Here is a 16104-nt window from a genome sequence, read left to right on the forward strand (position 1 = left end):
CATCCTGTTCTTGGACAATTTAAGGAAGTGAACATTACAGAATGTTCACATGTTTGCAGGAGGAATATCAATTACAGTCTTGAGCAATGTTCTACATTCTTTGACTTCTTATTTTAGCTCATTAATAAACATGTGGTGTGCACTATTGCCTCCTGACTGCAGGGATATTTTAGTGACTTTCAAGTCCCACCATAACGTGTTTTTTTTTTTTTTTTTTATCAATTGTACTACTCTCCACTCTCTTTCTCAATTGTCTTTTATAACTACTCTGTAGGAGAGTGTAAATCTAGTTATCAATTAGCTACCCAAATGTCTTAGAGATGTTCATTTTATTTATTTATTTATTTGTTTGTTTGTTTATTTATTTATTTATTTATTTATTTATTTATTTATTTATTTATTTATTTATTTATTTATTTATTTATTTATTTATTTATTTATTTATTTATTTATTTAATTTTTTTGGGGGGAAAGGCAAACGTCATGGTTAAACTTTTCATTGACCTTACTGAAGTAATCAAATAATCCCATGCATGTTGATCTGTATTGCAAATGTGTTTAAGGCATATGAATAGTGAAGCTTGTGAAACTGACAATGACAGCTCCTTTGTAAATGTACTGTGTCAACTAATAGACATAATGGTAGAATACTGAAATACATACATACACACACACACACACACACACACACACACACACACACACACACACACACACACACACACACACACACACACACATTTATATATATATATATATATATATATATATATATATATATATATATATATATATATATATATATATATATATATATATATATATGAGTAAAGAATGTTGATTTAGCTCTAAGGGACTAATCATTTTGTTCTTAAAATGGTGTTAAAAATTAAGAACTGCTTTTATTCTAGCCAAAATAAAACAAATAAGACTTTATGCAGAAGAAAAAATATTATCAGACATACTGTGAAAATTTCCTTGCTCTGTTCAACATCATTTGGGAAACATTTAAAAAAAAAGAAAAATAAATCTAAGGGGGCTAATAGAACTGACTTCATATATATATATATATATGCGTCAATGTTGATTTAGCTTTTCAATCGTGTTTTTTATTTTTTATTTTTTATGCAATGTGCAATTCTTTCCATATGCATGTTTTAAAAACTTGGACAACCCTTTACAGCCAAAGTTCAGTCTGGGTTGATGTGTTACTTTAACATATAAAAGGTTATTTTTACTAGAATGCATAAATCAATAGATCTTATGATGATATGGTTTATATGGGATTGTGATAGTATGATGATGGACAGGCATGAACTGAGACTGAAAAACAGGACTTTTTGACTGTATCTAATTTTATGTAGAGTGTGTTTCCTCATTTTAGTCAAACTTGATTGTCAGATTTAATCATGTTGGTTTACAGTGTCTGGAAACCATCAGGCTGAATTCCATGCAGACAACTGATATCTCTTTATCAAGTTACCAAAGCTGTCGATCACAAGTGGATCTTTTACACTTGAGTTAGATTCAACAGATGAAAAAAATATATAATAATAATAAAAAAATTATATATATATATATATATATATATATATATATATATATATATATATATATATATATATATATATATATATATATATATATATATATATATATACACACAGTTGAAGTCAGAATTATTAGCCCCCTTTGTATTTTATTTTTTTTAATATTTCCCAAATTATTTTTAACAGAGCAAGTAAATTTTCACAGTATGTCTGATAACATTTTTTCTTCTGGAGAAAGTCTTATTTGTTTTATTTCAGCTAGAATAAAAGCAGTTATTAAATTTTCAAAAAAAAACATTTTTGGGACAAAATTATTAGCCCCTTTAAGCAATTTTTTTTTTCGATAGTCTACAGAACAAACCATGGTTATAAAATTACTTGACTAATTTCCCTAACCTGCCTAGTTCACTTTATTAACCTAGTTAAGCCTTTAAATTTCACTTTAAGCTGTATAGAAGTTTCTTGAAAATATCTAGTAACATATTATTTACTGTCATCTTGACAAAGATAAAATAAATCAGTTATTAGAAATAAGTTTTTTAAAACTATTATGCTTAGAAATGTGCTGAAACAAGCTTCCCTCCATTAAGCAGAAATTGGTGAAAAAAATAAACGGGGCACTAATAATCCAGGGGGGCCAATAATTCTGACTTTAACTGTATATATCGCTGCTTATTCAGACTACTTAATTAAAATGAGCTGAAACAACACAACTCTTGACATTTGGGGACAACATAATAGTTTTATGTTCAGTCTATTTGTAAAAAGTAATGTTAACTTTCCTTTAATTCCTTTATGTTGTCCCAACACAAATCATTTGTGTGGAAGCCGGCATTTTTACATAAATAGCAAACTAAAAAAAACAATGTTTACTCCTGTTAACTCCAACCCTTTTTTTTCTGGTCAGATAACTATCCAATTAGGATATTGGCAGATGTAAATGCCCTCCAAAACATATTTGAGACCAATGAAATTTGGATATTTCAGACCACTTCAGGAGGTATTTGGGGGTGCATTCTACACTAAAGTACAGGTCTAAATGCATCAGGATGTTTGTTTTAATTTAATTTTAATTTAACATATTTAATTTTAGTCCTCCCAAAATAAAACAATAAATAAAAAAATAAGCATGAGAGCGCATGTGTTGTGAGTAATATATCCATCAGATGAACAAGTATAAATGCTTAAGCAATAAAATCCCTTTACAACCAAAGTTCAGTCTGGGATGATGTAATACTGTGGTGTCCAAACTTGGTCCTGGAGGGCCGGTGTCCTGCAGATTTTAGCTTCAACTTGCTTTGACACACCTGCAAGTATGTGTCTAGAATGCCTAGTAATAGCTTGATTAGCTAGCCCAGGTGTGTTTGATTGGCGTTGGCAGTAAACTTGGCAGGACACCGGCCCTCCAGGACCGAGTCTGGACATCCCTGATGTAATACAATAGGTTATTATTACTTGTAAGCATAAATCAATAGATTATATGATAACATGATGTAATGTGATAATATAATGATAGATGAAAGCGTACTGAGACTGAAAAACAGAACCATTTGACTGCGTCTAATGAGTTGTGGTGTGTGTGTGTGTGTGTGTGTGTGTGTGTGTGTGTGTTTTTTTTTAGCCAAACTTGATTGTCAGGTTTAATCATGTTGGCTTTAAAGTATCTATAGGAAACCATCAGGCTGAATTCCATGCAGACAATGAAAGTGTCTTTATCAAGTTACCAAAACGATCGCAAGTGGATCTTTTACACTTGAGTTAGATTCAACAGACAGGAACTGATAAAAAAGCACAAGTAAACGAAAAACAATTTGCACACAAAAAATCGATGTTTTTCTGCTTATTCAGCATCTCATTTCAGTTTGGACAGCTCTTAATGCATCTGGATGTTGAATCCACGTATTTGATTTTACTCCTACAGATTACAGTTTGAGATGTTTGTTTCATTCACATTTTTATTTTGTTTCTAAGAGTTCACTCTTTGCTGATTGACAATAAAGCTTGTTTGGCATGCTGTCCCGAGAGAGAGCTCTGAGCTTATGAGATCCTCTAGCCCTGGGCTTCCTCCGGTTTGCAGGGTGAGAGGGGAATTTGAGCTCAGGTAGATCTCGATGAACTTCCCCTGCCTTTTTCTGGGTAATAACCTATGTAAGATGGCTGAGAGGTATAAAGATTGAGCATAGCTCCTTGAGCACATCCAGGCATGCTGAATAGTGGTGAATTTTAACAGTGTTAATATTTGAAACAGACACGCCCATAACCCAACATGACCACGCCCCTTTTGATATCTCGGCTATTGTAGATATTCAATTCAATTCAGCTTTATTTGTGTAGCACTTTTACAATGTAGATTGTGTCAAAGCAGCTTCACATAAATGGTCATAGTAACTGGATCAGGGCAGTTCAGTTTGTAGTGTTTAAGTTCAGTTCAGTTTAGCTCAGTTCAGTGTGATTTAATCATTACTGAGAGTTCAAACACTGAAGAGCAAATTTATCGATGCGTAGCTTTTCAGATCCTGAACCATGCGAGCCAGTGGCGACAGCGGAGAGGGAAAAAAAAAACTTCACCAATAGGAGAGTGAAGAAAAAAAAAACCTTGAGAGAACCAGACTCAGTTCAGCACAACCATTTTAATTTCTCCGCTGGCCAAAAGTCTTGTGCAGAGCTGCAGTCTAGGCGGTGGAGGCTGGAAGCTGGCCTCAGTGAAGACTCGTCTGTATCTTGAGCGACACTGGAATCAGTCTCATGCTCTCCACTCGCCCATGACCACCAGCGCAGCAGCAGCTCAGGATACGGCCTGGTCCCAGATATGGACACCTTGGGATCATCTCGTCGCTGGTCTTGGGTCCAATCAGTGACTCCGCATAATCTAAGGACCTTGGGATGACTATCCCCAGGTGGAAATGGAGAATAAAGATAGATAGACACGCCCCCTTAATGCTAATTGGCTCTAGTTGTGTTGTGCTCTGTCACTGAGGTCTAGTGTTTTTTAAATACTGCTTACTGCACTTGTCAGAGCTTGAACAATACAGGAATATTTCTGATGACAAACTCATGCCAACTTTCCTTCAAGGAACATTTCAACCTGCGCAGCAACATTCTTCAAAAGCTTTGGCTCAGAAAGTAGAATCACAAGACTCTTCTCGTGCATGTTATCATAGAGTCACAATGAAAAATAATTCATAAAGAAATTATTATTTGATTATTTAAACTGATAAGTAATGTTTTTCAATACATTTTACCTTGACCTTGAAATATGCTTTTTTTCCCTAGATCTGCTGTGATCCAATGACAGCGTGGAGGGTTTCTAGACAGTATTGGAAGTGTAAATAATAATAACTGTCAAGGTTTGTTGTGGGGAAAAGGAGCGAGGACTCAAATTCTGCAACTTAATGAGTTTATTAATAATAGAAATAAAGTAAAAAAGCAAAACAAACCAAATGAATACACAAACAAACTAAACTGGGGAGGCTGGCAGGGATTAGGACTGGAGAACACGACAGGACAGGGGCATAAACAACAACAAACTGGCACCGGACAGCAGAGGAGAATATAAGCAGAAATAATTACCACACAAACAGATGAACATAATAAACCTATAATGGGTTAACAAAGAGGATGGGACCAGACCAGGGGTGGGCAAACTTGGTCCTGGAGGGCCGGTGTCCTGCACAGTTTAGCTCCAACACTAATTAAACACATCAAGGCCTGTGTGTTCTCATTCATCATATTCATTTACTCACCGATCGATTGTTGGCATCGAAATCGAGTGGTCCATGTACTCGTGTGCGATCGGAAAACTGTGTCCACACTCTGCTTCTCCTTTCACTCCGCCCCAAAGCCCCACTTGGCCTTCTTTGGCCCAAGGTATTTGGTGGGCCGAAAAAGACCGGCTGCTGACCCCAAGAAAGCTCAGATTGGGCCCGAAAAGGCCCCGGAAGTGACAGTGGAAATGCGACTGGCCTTGGCTCGCCCTGACTCGTTCGCTTTAAGCGCGATAGTGGGAACACGGCTAATATCACTTTGTTTGCCCTGCCTCAGTCTCGCTTGTCACTAATGTACAGTAGGTGATACACACACACACACACACACACACACTAATGAACGTTAGGAAAATGATAGTTTGTTGTACAGTTGACAGTTCACTTCCTATTTTTGGTACGAATACATTAGTACCAGAAGTAAACCGGACCAGACCACCTCTTTCAGGCATACACCCCTACGGTGCTTTCACACTAGCACTTTTGATCCCCACTCGTGTTTATTTGACGTCAGATTATGGTGCGTTTAGCTAGTGTGAATATCTCTGGTGAACTTGGGTGTGCACCTGTGAACTGTACCCTGAAAGAGGTGGTCTCGAGTACGATTCATGCTAACTCTGGTTGGAACTTGGGTTTTGTCCAGGCAATTGAACCAAGTGTGAATACACTTTTAATCTAACCATCAGACTTGTTATCAGTTGTTGATGCAATAATTAATATTGAACAGATTAGATCTTTGAGTCACGTTCACTGATGATTATCTATGCATTAGTTAAGCATGAATTAATGCATATCAGTGCAGCTGTACTGTAAAGTGTTTCCATAATGAGGAAATAACTTTAAGAATAGCAGCAATCAAGAGAAATGATTACACAATTAAATAATGAGAGCACTGTAACTTTAATAATGGAATATATTTATTTACTTAATATTCGTTTATCTTTTGAATCATTATAGCCCTGTACACCTTAAACTAAATGTCTGAATCATCTGTTAAACAAAAGTTTTTAAAGTTAAATGTAGAAAAAATAATGTTACTATAGCAGGTAAACCCAAATATTTATAGAAAAAACATGCTGAATTCAATCAAACAATATTCATATTGTAAAATATAATTTAAAGTTATTTAGCTGTTCCTCATAAAATATTATTTATTAAATAAAGAAATACCACAATCAGTTCCACATCCATTAAAATTAACCAGTCTAAATGTTGCACTTTCTGTGTCAATAAACTAGGACAGGGTGAAGAAACTCATCAGAGGAATGAACAACAGCACCAGAGAAGCACACAGACAAGAAGCCTCAGAAACCGTCACTTGGTCTGGGAGAAACTGAACATCTGTGAACAGAGAATATCAGTCAGTCTGATGAAATAACAGATTATTTACAGCTGAATCAAACAGTGATGAGGAGCAGCACGACATGTACATATAATATTAGTGTAACTACATTCCAACACTGCATTCAGACATATGAAATGCTGACCTGTGTTTCCTCCAGACCACACTAGAGGACCCATAGATAGTGACGCACTGTCATGGAGATCCAGAGCCCTGCGCTCTCTCCGCTGCTCTCCAGAGTCACAGCTCTAGAAGAGAAAAGAGTCAAATCCAGCTGTGCAAATCCCTGATAAACATCACTGAACAAACACAAAACCAACAGGAGTGCACAAAATCCCCAGCAGAGGGCAGAACAAACATGTTTAACAGCCTTCATCATTAAACCTCAACACCATCATATCTCCCTGTCTGTGTTTAGTGCTGAAACATCAGTGGGAGATTCTGAAGACTTTTTAAACTCACCGTTGAGCATTGTTCACTGGACAGAAGGCAAAGGTGAACAGCACAGTGCAGGTAAAGCTTAGTGGAGTTTGCAGTGAAGATGAACATCCTGAAGGAGAAACGGCTGCTTGTGGAGATGCCGTTCTGCAGCAGCTTCACTGTGTCGTCCTCAGGATTGGGACACCTGACGAGATCAACAACCACAATCAACAAACCAAAATATTCCATCAAACGCAAAAGTGATTTCCAATCAACCATTTCACAAAAACTGGAAAGTTGAATGTCTAAAACACACAAAAAAAATACAAACCTCAGAGGATTCCTAAAGACACATGAATTATTATTTATTCAGAAGTAGATTTTTTAAAAAATTTAAAAATTAGAGATTTAAAAAAAAAGAGAGAGAGAGAGAGAGAGAGGTCTTTACCCTTCAGTGATGAGGTCCCAGCGGAGACTGTAATCAGGGTCATTCACAGGTGTAGCCCAACACGTGTCCATCACCAGGGCAAACTGGCGGCTGTCGACCCCCTCAACACCAACCTCCACATGCATCTCCTGGTCCAGCTCTGCATCCACTCTACCAGTGAAGGGCTGAGTGAACTCTTCATCTACATACGGGACCATCCGCACCTGATAAACCCCTTTACCACTGGGGAGGACCTTGTGCACGGTGCTGTTTAAATTATAGATATATTATTGTATCCATAAAACAGATATATTAAAAAATAAAAGAAATGTGTCATTTTCTAATTTGGCGACTACACCGATAATAAAACAGTCAAACTGAAAGCAGAATGAGTGTGTTGTGGCACCTCTGCAGTGGGTTGATCTCCACGTTCATGGAAAGTGTTTGTGTTTGAGGATAAACACAGCTGAAAGAAAGCTTCAGGATTCTCACTCTGCTGATGAGACCTTCTGTTCCCGGCGTCCCCACAATATAGTTACTGTAGATGAAGTGGCTGCCGTTGGCCTGCAGACAACAAATAGACATTTTTTAAACTTAGCTTGAGTTCTGTATTTTATTTCAAAGAACAACACCAGTTGTCAAGTGAAATAATAGGGTGTTATATAATATTGGTGGAGAATGCTGGCAAATGTTTCAATGTGTTTGGCAGCATGTTGTTCTCCACTCTTCATCACTGAATGAAAGACTTTAAGACGTTTACAGCAAGTCCGTGGGCCATTTTACGTAATTTTACGTCATTTGCACCACCTCATTTGCATAACCAATGCCCCAGTATGTCTAATAGTGTCTTTGCATTGACTTAATATGTACTGTAAATCTCCCGCACTTGATGCTTCATCCGTATCTGGTGTAAACTTACATTTACAATGTTCATCAGCCAATCAGACTCAAGCATTCAACTGCCCAGTAGTATGAAATCAGATTTAACACACAGGTAGTTGATCGTACCACAAGGTTTGTGCCACAGATGTGTTGATCGTTGTCGAAGTTAAACTCCACTCTGCCGTTCTGGACGGTTCCTCTGCAGCTGGGGTCATTGAGGTGTAAGTGCTCAGCTGAAAAACCAGCTTCAAAAAGCTGACAGCGAGACACAGACATGGAGCCAGAGCTGCTCTCACAGGTCTCATTGAAATCTGAGAGAAAAACATGATCATTAATGACACAAAAACACCTTTTATTTCACATTTGACTGTAGAATCACACACTAACCAAAGGAGTCTTGAGCTGCTCGCTGTTTTTGGTGGCCTTTGTTACATAAACAGCCATAAACACCATTTTTCATCCCACACCTTTCCTCTTTGGAGCAGTTGAGTTCAGAACAGGGGTTTCTGTCATCTAGAAGGACAAGTCAGTAATATGCATTAAGGTTTTCTAACAGATCATTAGACCAAAAAAGCACTTGACCATTAGAATGAAGTTTTAAAAAATAACAATTTTACCAAAAAATAATCAAATCGAATAGATATCATCTTAAATTATATCAAGTTAATTATGTCATATAACTGCAGATTAACTTTGTGGGCTTAAATCTTTTTTTTTTTTTTTTTTTTGTTTTTTTGTTTCACCATACAAAGACATTTGAATTTAATTGAATTTTTTAGTACTTTTTAATGCTTCGTACTTATAAAATTATTAACAAAAACATCTCGGTAGTGCAATGTTTGCCTAAAATTTAACACAATCTTGGCTCCCTATATTTAGCGCAATGTCTAACATTTATTTTGCAATATGTATCAAGTCTACTACTAAGCACACAAATATAAACACATTGCATGTAAATATTTAAAAACAGCAACAGTTTCTGATACTCATATGGATGTGGTCTGTTTTTCTGAGCAACAATTACAGCACAGTGATGCACCACATTACATTACCAGATATTATAGTTGTAGTTTCTGTTGTGGTCGTCTCTGGTGTGTCAGTTGTATAGCTAGTGTTAAACCTCACATCTAGAAACACAAATAAATGTCAGACAGAAAGCCATCATCTCTAACATAAACAGAAGGCAGAGTTAAATGTGTGTCCAGTACCTGCACAGTATGCTAAATTGCAGGTGGTCGGCCTCACAAACTCATAGACATAAAAACCTCCAGGACAGGCTTTGACTTGAATGGGATTGGACTGGAAATAGCAGCAGTTGTTGCTCCAGTGAGCGCAGACATCTCTAGTGACCACTCCATCCTCAAGTGTTGGATGTCCTCCGCTCAGCCACAGTGGAGCATTAGTGCCGCAGCTATACTCATCAACACATGTGTCTGGCATCTGAACACTCTGACCATTAATGAAGAGACGGTACCAGCCGCTCCAGCTCACCGCACTGTCACACATTAACTGAGAGGAGTTTTGATTGCTGGTGGCTCTCCAGGGCTCATCCAGGATCAAGAAATTATTGCAGGGGTCAACAGGGGGAGCTACAGAAATGAATATTTAGAGAAATAAATGTTGCTAAACAACAAAATAAATAATCATTTATTTAATTGTACTGAAGTTGCAGTATAAATAATTATCTCAAGGCTTAAGCCTCCACGTAAGCCTCTGGTTACCCTTTAAGTTATTCAACACTGGAAATATTGTAGAGTTTGAACATTTCCTTCATTTTAGTTGCAACAAACAGAACTTTAAATGCCAATTCTAAATCCTTTTACAGATTAGGCATGCACTATGAGATAAATTATTTGTGCTCAATCAAATCTTATGACACATTTGTTTCCTTGGCTGTTTTGGGGTCATTGTCTTCCTAAAACGTCCACCCTTAATTCATCTGTAGTTTAAGTAGAGGTCAGAGCCAGCACCAAATGGATGAGTGTTTAGGTGCAAATGGGCTGTACAAACTTTCCTGGGCTTACATGACACCTAATCTACCCCTATTGTGTTTTATCCATGTCTAGACCTACCCCAACCCTATATCCACCCCTAAAAGTAACATGCTGTGTTTTATTTATCTAATACTTGTGCTGAAAGGAAGCAAGATCATACTTTACCTGTGGTTGTAATGGATTCTAAGAGTGGGATGGACTTTGTTGTTCTGGACACTGATGTGCTGGACTGATTTACTGGATTTGGTATTAAGAACATTTTTATTACAATATTAGGAAAAAAAAACACTTGTTTATATTTATTTTTATAGAATTATATCTGGCTAAATTACATGAGTATATACTCACCTAGACAGTAAGCTGCACAAATCAATGGCTTGACAAACTCGTACACATAATAATCTCCAGGACAGGCTTTGACTTTTATAGGGTGGGATGTAAAAGCACAGCAGCCGCTATATGAAGAAACACAGATGTGACGGAGGACCACTCCATCTTCCAGCTGAGGGTGAGATCTGTTAAGCCACATTGGGTTAAAAGAGCCACACGAGTTCTGATCTACACATGATTCTGGCATCTGAGCACTCTGATTGTTGTAAAACAGCCTGTACCAGCCATTCCACTCTACATTAAAGTCACACATGTAATTGTAAAAAATATTATCATAATAGTTATCAGTGGATCTCCAAGGTTCATCCAGACTGGTATAGTTGAAGCATGGGTCGACACTTAAGGTGGTGAAAGACACTATCATAAAAAAAGCAGAAAGAGAGCATTATATAATGCAGAATGTACTTTAAAAAAAGAGAAATATATGCAGTGTGTAAAACAAGTATTGAATATGTCACAATTTTTTTAAGAAAACATGTTTCTAAAGGTGCTGTTGACTTAAAATGTTCGTCAAATGTTGGTAACAACCAAATAAATTCATATATGCAAATAAAACTAAACTAATTAGTTTACAAATGAAGTTCTGTGTAAGAAAGTAAAATGAGCGCATGAAAGGAGGGAGGTGAAAGCCCAGACTGCAGCTGAAATCTCTGAGTAGTTCTGCAGCAACCCTCAGTGTAATTGAATATCAGCTGCTTCAGTTCAACATCTACTGTACATTAGCAGGAGGATGAAGATGAACACAGGGTGAACATTTGAGCAAAACAATGATCCAAAACACAGCCAAGGAAACTCTCCGATGCTTTCAGAGAAAGACAATCAACCTGTAGAATGACCCAGCCAATCACCTGACTTGAATCCAATATAAAATACAAAATAAAGATCAGCTTTGGCAGACGAGACCAGGGCTTTACATTGACACCTGCTGAATGTGGGTTGATTTTTGTTGTGGCGTTTTAGACAGCCGCTCCCACTAGCCACATTGGCTGGCTGAAACTCATTTTTAAATTGCCAGTGCTGGCTCGTCGTCACTACAGATTAGACTGTTAGTGTATGAAAGTTAGTGTATATGTGTACAAATGTGGTCATAGAATCAAGAAGCGGCACGACTGACAAAAACAGCTTTTCACGAAAGCAAAGGAGAGCAGGTGAATAATGAATGAGAGAGACAGGCTTTCCTCACTCACTGATGAGGGCTTAGGGTTGCGTGCACAGATGATTTGATGCACGCAAGTGTTTATAAGCTCCTGTGCTGTTTCCTCACTGGAGGCAACCATGCCTGAAAACGAAACTAGTGCAATGCTCGTGCTCCCACAGTGCTTCAAGGGCTCGGATTCTTTGTAAGCAGCAGCAGTTGTTGTCACTTTTGCTTTAACCGTTCTTTGAATAGATTATTAATTGGTCCAACATTTATGGAGAAGGGACGTGATGGTGCGGGGGAAAAGACAGGCGGAGGAAAAAAAAAAAGATTGATAGGAAAAAATATTTTAAAGTTTTTTTTTTGTTTTTTTCCGTTCCCTCGCAAAGATGTTTTGTGTTCCCTCATAAAGATGTTTTGCGTTATCTCGCAAAACTATTTCTCCACAAACACTTCCTGATCACTTCATTCATGTAAACCCTCCCGTTTCTGCAGAATTTATCCTGTATTTTTCCTTTCTGTACCACTTTCTTTACATCAAAGCTGTGCGTCGACCGTTGCCTTTCATATGCAACCTCTGAACCAGTGAAGTATAAGCGCTGACAGAAGCACTCCGTACAATAAACTGATCCCAGATCAGCTTACATGCCATTTAAAGAGGAGCAAAAGTGCAGACACTTTTGGATTCGGGTGTATGTTAAAACAGACAGACAAATTCACTGAATAACATGTAAACATCTCCATCCTGCATGTTTTATTTTTAACAGCTAATTTTCTATTAAATGAGCACAAACAGCTTCTAAAGTAAGGGAATGCTTTTATTATTTGTGCATTCTTACAGTGACACACAACTTGAGATTCATTTGCTGCTCTTCACTTTTTGATAACAGGTGTCACTTTAAATGGCATGTACAGAAGCTGATCTGGGATCAGTTTATTGTACGGAGCACGTCTGTCAGTGCTTATACTTTCAGAGGTAGCATATGAAAGGCAGCGGTCGACGCACAGCTTTAATGTAAAGAAAGTGTGATAGAATGATAAAATACGGGAGAATTTCGGCAGAAACGGGAGGGTTTACATAAAGAAGTGAACAGTAAGTGTTTGTAGAGAAACAGTTTTGTGAGGGAAGGCACCAATCTTCTACCAATTTTTTTCCCCACAATCACGTCCCTTCCGGGTCTTTGTTAACATTAACCGTGTGCGCGGCATGATCCTTTCATTATCGCACACAGAATGTTTTTTACCCACTTTCTTTTGCTTGCTGTTATTTTTGTTAATATAGTTTAATAATCATCCTTTACAATAATATATGTTGCTGTATGCATAAAGTGAACTGGTGATCTAGGGTCTTGAGCCAGAACAGACCACTGTGCATAGTTTTATATGCGTGAGAATATATATTTTTACATGTGAGCTGTTTTGTTGTATAAAAAGTGAATGTACTGTATACAGCAGCATTTTGCTTGTTTTGACACATGATTTAAAATGTGTGGCAAGGAAATAATTAGTTTGGTGTGGCCAGAGAAAACAAAGATAAATGCTTATTGTGTTGAGCCTTGAAAAGTCCTGTGAAAGAAAACTAAATGCAATGCGACATGTTTTTATAAAAGCATAATTTGCTCATGCTCATTGAGTAAACAAAAAACAGTTAAATGAACGAGGATGCAAGAGAAAAAAAATCTAATTTAAAAATCTAATCTAAGTAGTTTAGCATGCCAAAGTCAAATTTTCACATAAAATATATTTTAAAAATATTTCAAGAGTTCACACTTTGCTGATGATTGATAGTAAAGCTAGTTTGTCCCGGTAGAGAGCCCTGAGCTTATAAGATCCTCGAGCCCTGGGCTCCCTCCCGTTGCAAGGCGAGAGGGGAGTTTGAGCTCAGGTAGATCTCGATGACTCCCCTTCTTGCTTGTTGTAGCTAAGTGTCAGATATGGATGCTGAAAGGTGTAATCAGAGTTTAGCTAAAGTATTTGGATTAATTGTTTAGAGTGCTTGTTTTTGAACTGTGTGAGGAAACCAGAGGACCCGGGGAAAACCCACGCGATCACGGGGAGAACGAGCAAAACTCCGCACAGAAATGCCGTCTGGTTTGGAAAGGAATTAAACCAGGGGCATTCTTGCTGTGAGGCAACAGCGCTAATCGCTGGCCACCGTGACGCCCGTTTGAAAGGAGGGAAAGTAGGGCTGGGTGGGGGGGTTTCTTCAAGACGAAGATATTGAGATGAGAAAAGTCTGGTTATTTATAGTGAGTTACGGATCGTCTGATAGGATAATCAGTCATTAGCTAAAGTTGGAACAGCTGTGAACAATCATAAGCACGTGATCCTCTCGAAATTTGTTTATAAATAAACTTCACATAAAATTGTGGCTAGTGAAAATGGTGAGTGGCTAGTAATGGTGGAAAACTACTAGCCACAGTGGCTGGTGATCAAAAAAGATCAAAGACCCACAGAACCATCAAGATTTTAACACTGTTGACGTCTGTGAAAATGTATTCTCCATATGAGAGGCGTCTTTAAGCTGCCATCAGCAAATCAGCCTTTTATACAACATAGTATTAAATGCAATTTAGTACTTCAGCACTTTCTCCTTTTGTCTTTCATTTGTTATTACACATAAGTTATTTATTTATTTATTTTGTTTTGTTTAGTTTTTTTTTTTTCATTGTATTGTTTGGGTTTTTAACAAAACCTTGTTCAATTTCATGTCAGCAGCTACTTTAGAAATATTATTACATGGAAACACGTGACGTGTTCAATACTTAATATGTATGAAAGTTATAACAAATTTCAGACTTGACTATATATAAATATAGTACCATCCCCGATATAAAGTAATGAATATACCTGCACAATATACGGGAGCTGGGATTGAAACTGTTGGCCTGGTAAAATTGTAGACATAAAAATCTCCAGGACAAGCTTTGACTTGGATTGAGTCAGATTTGTAGCGAGTGCTCTGATAATAATAAGAGCCGAAAATGTCTCGTGTAACAACTCCATCTTCCAGTTGAGGATGAGATCCATGAAGCCACAGACCAGTTAATCCTCCACATGTCATATAAGACACACACCATTCAGGCATCTGAGCACTCAATCCATTCATGAAGAGTCTGTACCAGCCGTCCCATTCTACAAGAGTGTCATCATGTCCATTTGCATAATTGTTTATAAATCTGCTTGTGCTTCTCCAGTAGTTGTCTAGTATGCTGTAGTTACTGCATGGGTCATTATCTGTGTAAGAAAACAGTAATGTTTCAGAGCTTAAGAACACAGTAAATTATTCTCGCCACCCTAAATATTTTTAGTGTATTCAAAATTAGTGCAAAAATGCAGCCGATTAATTTGAAATATTTAACATGTTAAAAAAATTACGCAATTAACGGAGTTGCAGTTTTTTTGAAAATATGGATAAAACCAAGAAAGCAATTTTAGAAGGAAAAATTCAGTATAAACCAATTAATGTCGCATCACCAAGCTATCCTGCGTTTCCTCCAGAGTTTCTTGCAATTTCGGGTGTTTCATTTTTAATCTTTAGACTTTAACTGCAGTTCAGCTTTTCACTTTCATTTCAACAAATTGTTTATGCCCTGTGAGAATTATTAGATGAAAATAAGAAGTTGGGACTGCTGGAAGAGTGTGGTTTTAAAGGAATTTGATACCGTATGGCGAACGGAAAGAAAAAACTCTGCATTGCGGGACTTGGGTGATCCTTTAAAGTAATCAAAAATCCTTGTTTACATGGTCCACTCTTTATCAGAGTATATCTTAATCATAAAATCAGAGTATTGGTGTCCATGTAAATGTACTCAGTGAAAAGTCAAAATCCCTGCTTGTAATACAGCCATACTTTAGAATGCTTAGTTTAAGCAAATTTAATGAACGAAATCGTGCATGTTGATGAATCTGAAGGAATCCATCACTCACCGGGTGCACTGTACTGTGTGCGTTGTCTCTCTTTCTCTCTGTGTGTGAGAGTGTGTGTGTGTGTGTGTGTGTGTGTGTGTGTGTGTGTGTGTGTGTGTGTGTGTGTGTGTGTGTGTGTGTGTGTGTGTTTGTGTGTGTGTGTTTGCGTTTGTGCAATTCCTAGCAACAAGAGCTGAAGCTGACAGTGTTCAAGGTCTCTTAAAGGCATTCTATATGTATTCTTTAGTCTTTGCCATGTCCGTATCCCAAATATCAAAGCTGTTTATAAAT

At 37.3% G+C, this 16104-nt stretch overlaps 1 protein-coding gene across 3 annotated transcripts in view; it reads right to left on the reverse strand.

The window, feature by feature from the left end:
- Window positions 1-6193: 6193 nt before the first annotated feature.
- Window positions 6194-16104, reverse strand: part of LOC137496864 (pancreatic secretory granule membrane major glycoprotein GP2-like) — a 29022-nt gene continuing 19111 nt past the window's right edge. For 2 of the 3 annotated variants that reach the window (XM_073918934.1, XM_073918933.1), the window contains 12 exons: window positions 14755-15141; window positions 10725-11123; window positions 10542-10613; window positions 9591-9971; window positions 9435-9509; window positions 8770-8895; window positions 8509-8693; window positions 7907-8064; window positions 7522-7767; window positions 7116-7278; window positions 6799-6901; window positions 6194-6652 (listed from right to left, as the gene is read on the reverse strand). In XM_073918934.1, the coding sequence (XP_073775035.1) occupies window positions 6546-6652; window positions 6799-6901; window positions 7116-7278; window positions 7522-7767; window positions 7907-8064; window positions 8509-8693; window positions 8770-8895; window positions 9435-9509; window positions 9591-9971; window positions 10542-10613; window positions 10725-11123; window positions 14755-15141 (2402 nt within the window). In that variant the 3' untranslated portion in view covers window positions 6194-6545. The remainder of the gene's footprint in view (window positions 6653-6798; window positions 6902-7115; window positions 7279-7521; window positions 7768-7906; window positions 8065-8508; window positions 8694-8769; window positions 8896-9434; window positions 9510-9590; window positions 9972-10541; window positions 10614-10724; window positions 11124-14754; window positions 15142-16104) is intronic. The other variant, XM_073918935.1, reaches the window with a different exon arrangement.

The sequence above is a fragment of the Danio rerio genome, chromosome 12, assembly GCF_049306965.1.
Source record: "Danio rerio strain Tuebingen ecotype United States chromosome 12, GRCz12tu, whole genome shotgun sequence".
Classification (NCBI taxonomy): domain Eukaryota; kingdom Metazoa; phylum Chordata; class Actinopteri; order Cypriniformes; family Danionidae; genus Danio; species Danio rerio.